Source organism: Hypanus sabinus, unplaced genomic scaffold (assembly GCF_030144855.1).
Source record: "Hypanus sabinus isolate sHypSab1 unplaced genomic scaffold, sHypSab1.hap1 scaffold_217, whole genome shotgun sequence".
Classification (NCBI taxonomy): Eukaryota; Metazoa; Chordata; class Chondrichthyes; order Myliobatiformes; family Dasyatidae; genus Hypanus; species Hypanus sabinus.
The window spans coordinates 677,321-683,033 of NW_026780277.1; the positions used below are offsets into that span (position 1 = coordinate 677,321).

At 50.7% G+C, this 5,713-nt stretch overlaps 1 protein-coding gene across 1 annotated transcript; it reads right to left on the reverse strand.

The window, feature by feature from the left end:
• Positions 1-454: 454 nt before the first annotated feature.
• Positions 455-4,499, reverse strand: LOC132387747 (pancreatic secretory granule membrane major glycoprotein GP2-like). Its single transcript, XM_059960110.1, has 5 exons — positions 4,449-4,499; positions 4,193-4,357; positions 2,971-3,051; positions 945-1,030; positions 455-635 (listed from the first exon to the last, which is right to left on the reverse strand). The coding sequence occupies exons 1-5, from the start codon at positions 4,453-4,455 to the stop codon at positions 561-563; spliced, it is 414 nt and encodes a 137-aa protein (XP_059816093.1). The 5' UTR covers positions 4,456-4,499; the 3' UTR covers positions 455-560.
• Positions 4,500-5,713: the final 1,214 nt, after the last annotated feature.

Below are 5,713 nucleotides of genomic sequence, written 5' to 3' on the forward strand. Positions count from 1 at the left end.
AGCGGTGTCGCTGCTTACAGGAACCAGACACTGTTGAAGGTGTGTAATCTCTCACACTGCCCCAGCCCTGTAGTGAGGTGAGTCGGCTTTCACAGGGATCATACTCTGTGGAAGGCGAATGACGTTCTGTACTGACCCAGTGCTGTTGTGCGGGGTGTCCGTGTTTACAGGGCACGAAACACGGTGGAAAGTGTGTGACGCCCATCACTGACCCAGTTCTGTAGTGAGTGGTGTCGTTCCGTACAGGGAACCATACACTGTGGAATGTATTTAACGTCTCACACTGTAGTGTGTACGGTGACCATACCCACGATACTCCGTGACTCCAGGCTTCTGCTGTCACTACTCAATGGGATAATACTTCATATTTTGACCAACTAAAAACACGCAGGCTGCGATACACAGCGAATTAGGAGAATGTAGTAACATCTTGAAGTTCAACTAGTATTAAGGCTCTGTGGACAGTATATTTGGCTTAAGGCAGGATAGAGTAAGGGAGAGGGTGTGAAGCGTCAGGGAGATGGAACTGCAGACCTCTTCATTCGTTGATGGGTCGCCCCTCACTCCTCCGGAATCTCCGACATGCACAGCACAAGCTCGAGCTGAGGATCTGGATCACCGAACATCTCCTGGAGCTGCGTAGAGGAAGGTAAATGCTTGGTGAGGTAGTTGAGGGGTTTTGAGGGAGCAAGAGAAGCTGAGAGAGGGAGGTAAGAGGAAAGAGGTGTATGAGAGTAGAGAGAATGGAAAGAAGAGAGAGAGAGAAAAGAGAGAGAGAGAGAGAGAGAGAGAGAGAGAGAGAGAGAGAGAGAGAGAGAGAGAGAGCAAGAGAGACACGGAGGAGGGAGAGAGGAAGAAGGAGACGTAATGGGAAGCGAAGGAGAGAATATGGGCCCCAGCGTTCCTCCTCACCCCACCATAGAACGCTCAGATCGCTCTCTCACCTTGTGCCGAGTGGCTTCCCGCACCTCTTCGTCAGTCATGCCGCCACTCGCGGCCACGATCACTTCAATCCACTTGTCCTCTTCCTCTAAAGAAAACAGCCCTGTGTCAACATGGTATCACTCTCGGGTCAAGTACCGCTCAGAGCATGTGTTCCGTCGTCTCTGTCCCCTCGATTGCGCAATCCCCTCCCCCTCCAGCACCGTCTGAGACATTGGATCCGCCTACCCGACCTCATCACGTACACTGTCAGCCGGTGTTGCTCACGGTAGGGGTAGGACGAGTCTGAGATGACGGCAGGCGGGTTCGTGTGGGGGTCAGGGAGAGGGGGAGTAAGGCAGAGAGCATGTCGTGTTAGAAATGAGAGGCAAACAACAAGGGAGAGACCGACACTGAGCGCGATGAAAAGTGATAGTGACAGAGAGTGAATGAGAAAAAGAGACTGAATTGTGAAGAGAAAGTTGTAAGAATCCAGAGTGAGAGAGGAAGAAACATAGAGTGTGAGATTTCCCAGTTCTCTGGATTGCAATGTGTTATACACATGTGGAATTATACCAGTGATATCCACATGTTGGATTAGAGCGGCACATATTCATTGCTGCAGAAGAATAGAGTTCCTGGTATTTGGTATTGTGTGTTAATGAAGAATGAAGGCTTATGACCACATGGAGAACAGGCACATGGAGTAAAATATCGTGGAATCAGGCCCTTTCACCCGATTGGCTTTAAACCACCCGAATTCACTCAATTTATCAGTCTCCGTCAGGCCTTACCAAACGTAACCCAGACCATCCCTCTCACTCCGCAATCATTCCCACAATCTCTTCAGCCATACAACATGCCACACCACAGCCAATGAGTCCCTCCTTCAGTGACATGAGGTCTCTGTATTCGGGCTCAGGTTAAAAATTACCGACACATGTCGGGAAACGGATTGGTTCCACGGAAACGGAATAGATACAGACACACACACACACACACACACACACACGTAACGCTTATTTCACTGCACATTCGTGGAGGGAGGGTGAGAGAGAGAGAGAGAGAGAGAGAGAGAGAGAGAGAGAGAGAGAGGAATATGGGAGAGGGAGAGGAGAGGAAGAGGGATAGGGAGATGGAGAATCAGAGGGAGAGAATGATGAAGAGAGAGGGGAGGGGAAAGGGAAAGGGAAATGGAGAGGGAGAGGGATAGGCAGTGACAGAGAGTGAGAGAGAAAGAGAGAGCACAAAGATGCTCTCCACCCTCCCTCCTCGCACTCTCCTTCACTCTTTAATTCTATCTTCACTTATCCTACCCCGCCTGACACTTCCTTTGGCCAGTTTTCCTAAGCTTTTCTCCCTCTGCTTCCGTCAACCCTCCGTCTCTCCAGACCACTCTCTCCCTTCGATCTCTCATTCACTACCTCTGCACTCGGTTCCTCCCTACCTCCTCTCTCCTCATTCACCCCCATTTGTCATCGGATTTCTGAATGAACATTGAACCAATGAACTCCACCTTTCTACTGTTTTTCTCACTCTGCAGTGTTTATTTAACTGAATATTTGTACATTAGAAATACATTTCTGTTTACTGTAGTATACGGGATGTTTGGATGCTGTATCACTGAGTACCGCTGTCACATGACGGCTAATTTCACAAGGTATTGACCCTGATTCTGATTCTGGGAGGATGTTTGGAGGCAGGGGCTCAGGGCCCGAGTTGGAAGGACACACAAGTGTGCTGTGCAGTGGGCTGGTTTAAATATGAAACAAACAATGCGCTGTGACTGACTTATTATCGCTCTCAAAGACATTCTCCCGCAATTTCCCTGTAATCTTCGGCTCTGCTCCTAATCAAGGAGCGATCAACCTCCACTGTAAATATAAGCAGGTATTTGACATAAAATGTCACTGATTCATCACAAACGGAAGAAATTTCACCTGGTTGTTGCTCTAAAGCAAACGGAGAGGACGGAAGAGGGAATGAGAGAGTGAGCGAGCCACAGAGTGACAGATGTCCAATGACCGTAACAGACACAAGCCCTGGTACCTAAGGATGGCTCTTCATTTGGGGCAGTTGACGGTTCAGTCGCAGTTAGTTTTGCCTCTTCCGTCGTAGCCGTCTCCGGGGCTGTAATGAACGAACAGAGACAAGGAAGTGTGGCAATACCGAAATAGGTCATCATAATCGGACAGGAATTCAGGGGACGGGACACGCGGTGGGTGATGCAACCAACATCATACGTCTCATTTTCAACTCCGATATTACACTATCCTGGAAAACAGTCCACACCACATTATCTAATCGCTCATCTCCGCCCTTCTCACTTTCACACCATATCCAGCCGCTTCCTTCTTCACTGTCCATCCCTTCCCGTCACTCTCCGCACGTCCATATCCACTGCGGCTGCTACTCTGCTCTTCGCCTTTCCCCGATATATCTGCCCTTCTTCCAACCCTGACTTTGCCGTCTCCCCGTTGTTTATTCTATTTCCACTGCCTCCCAGTACCCTCATTATCTCCATACCTCTCACTCAGTGTCTCCCGACCACACCACCTTATCGACCTCCCCTACTGGCCACTCCCCTTGGTCCCTCCCTTTCTTCCACCCCCTCAGCCTCTCTTCACGTCTCTCTCCCTCGGTATCTCATTTTCTCCTTCTCCGCTCTGTCTCTCCTTACCACCCTCTCCCCTCCGTCATTGGCCTGTTCTATTTCCCGTCGGACTCTCCCTAATTCCTTCTCCCCTCGGCCTTTCCCTCCCTATCTCCTTCTCCTCTACTTTTCTTTTATACTCATCCCCCCCCCCCACGTCTCTCCCTACTTCCTCTCCTCGCGGTCTCTCCTTATCAGATTTTCCCGCGGTCTCTCCCTACCTCCCTCTACCCTCGGTCTCCCCCAAACTCCCTCTGCCCTTGGTCTCTCCCTACCTGCTTGTCCCTCGGTTTCTCCCTACCTCCCGCTCCCCTCGGTCTCTCATTACCTGCCTGTCCCTCGGTCTCCCCCTGCCTGCCTGTCCCTCGGTCTCTCCCTACCTCCTTGTCCCTCAGTCTCTCCCTACCTGACTGATCCTCGGAGCCCCCTACCTCCCCAAGGCCTCTTCCTAAGTCTCTCTCCCCTCATTCCCACCATCTCACATTGCAGGATATGACATGTCCACACTCCAGGCAGCTGTCTGGAAAACTCAGCCTGGTTGTACATGTTGGTCACTTGGGACGCCCTCAGTTACGCCACAGTACCCTTATTCAGTGTGACAAGGGAACGGTGACCTACCTGTACAGTACACGGCGCTGGAGATGGGCGTCGGTTTCAGCTGATACACAAAGTAACGGCAGCAGTTTTTCACCTTGATTTCCCTTCGCCAATAACAGGTAAATTCTCTCCAGGTGAAGCAGACGGTTCTGGTGACCTCCCCCTCTTCCACACTGGGATGGGGACCTAGAATGCGGTTAATCAACACTGTAAAATGCACACGGTCTCTCAGTCGTCAAAAATAACTAAGCTCCACAGATGTAAACCCTGATCCTACCGTTCATCCAGCCCGTGATCAATCCGGAACAACGCTCCTCTGGAAAGACTGTCTCGGAAATCATCCGTCCCCCGGAACTGAAACAGTAATCAGAAAGTCAATCCCTGATCAGAGTGGGTGTCTTTCAGATAGAAAGAATTGCGGAATTGGTCTCACCCTGTCTGTATCCCGACTCTGGTAAATAACCCCCCAAACCTGGGAATCCCCACCCTGTCGTACCTGCCACTTGCTTCTAAGCTGAAGAAAGTTTGAACCGCCTCTCCTGGTATTTACTCCCCATCGCAGTTTAATTACTGATAATCCCTGTTTGCATGCATTTCCAATTCACCCACACCTTGCTCCCACTACTTACATCCCCTTCTGTGATTGTTACCTCACGTTACCTGTTAAATCTGTACCAGCCCACTTCAAGTTCTCCATCACCCATCCATTGTCCTCCGGTGCACTCAGTGTGGGAACAATCTGTGCTCCTCCAGGGCTGATCCAGGACGGTGTGAGTTACACACGGGTCAAAGCGGGCGGTGCCAGCAGCTGAGGGATAGAACAGGGTTCACTGTGAATGTGAACTTCGGCTCACGTCAACGACCATCCACATCTGAACCTCCAATATCATTAACCCAGAGATCCAATCATCTCCCGTTTATTAATAACAACATTCCTTAACTCATGGTTCAGCGCCCTCACATCGTCTACTTGTTTCAACAGAAATGGCCTTACACCCTTAAGGAGATGATAGCCTCGGGGGGTAGGGAGGAGCGGAGTATGGTGTCCAGTCCTATGATACCCATCTCCCCTGCCTCTCCCGTTTTCTTCCATATATTCGCACAGTTCATCCACAAGGTCACCTGGCCTTTGATTTCTCCTGACATTGATCCAAGGTTTGAAACATTTGATAGGAGCCAATTAAGCTGCACATGTTTGTGTGGTGGAAGGAAGAACCCACACGTTCGCATGAAGAACTTGAAACTCCAGACAGAGAGCACTGATGACAGAATTGAACACGGCTCACTGATGCTGAACTGAATAATCCAGCAGAGCACATGGTTCCCTGACAGGGACACAGGACTGGCGTGGGCAGCTGACGGGGGGCGTGAGAGAAAGCGCAGAGGGCGGATACAGCAGAGAGCACTGGAGTCCGAATTGCACACGGCTCACTGATGTAGAACCGAATACTCCAGCAGAGCACATGGTTCCCTGACAGGGACACAGGACTGGCGTGGGCAGCTGAGCGCAGAGGGCGGATACAGCAGTTCCAGGATGGAGAG

Excerpts from the sequence above, each read along its gene's own strand:
- LOC132387747 (XM_059960110.1), bottom strand. Across the intron at positions 3,052-4,192 it reads CAGCGCCGTGTACTGTACAG|CCCCGGAGACGGCTACGACG; the intron begins GTAGGTCACCGT and ends CGTTCATTACAG. Across the intron at positions 636-944 it reads GGGAAGCCACTCGGCACAAG|CTCCAGGAGATGTTCGGTGA; the intron begins GTGAGAGAGCGA and ends TCCTCTACGCAG.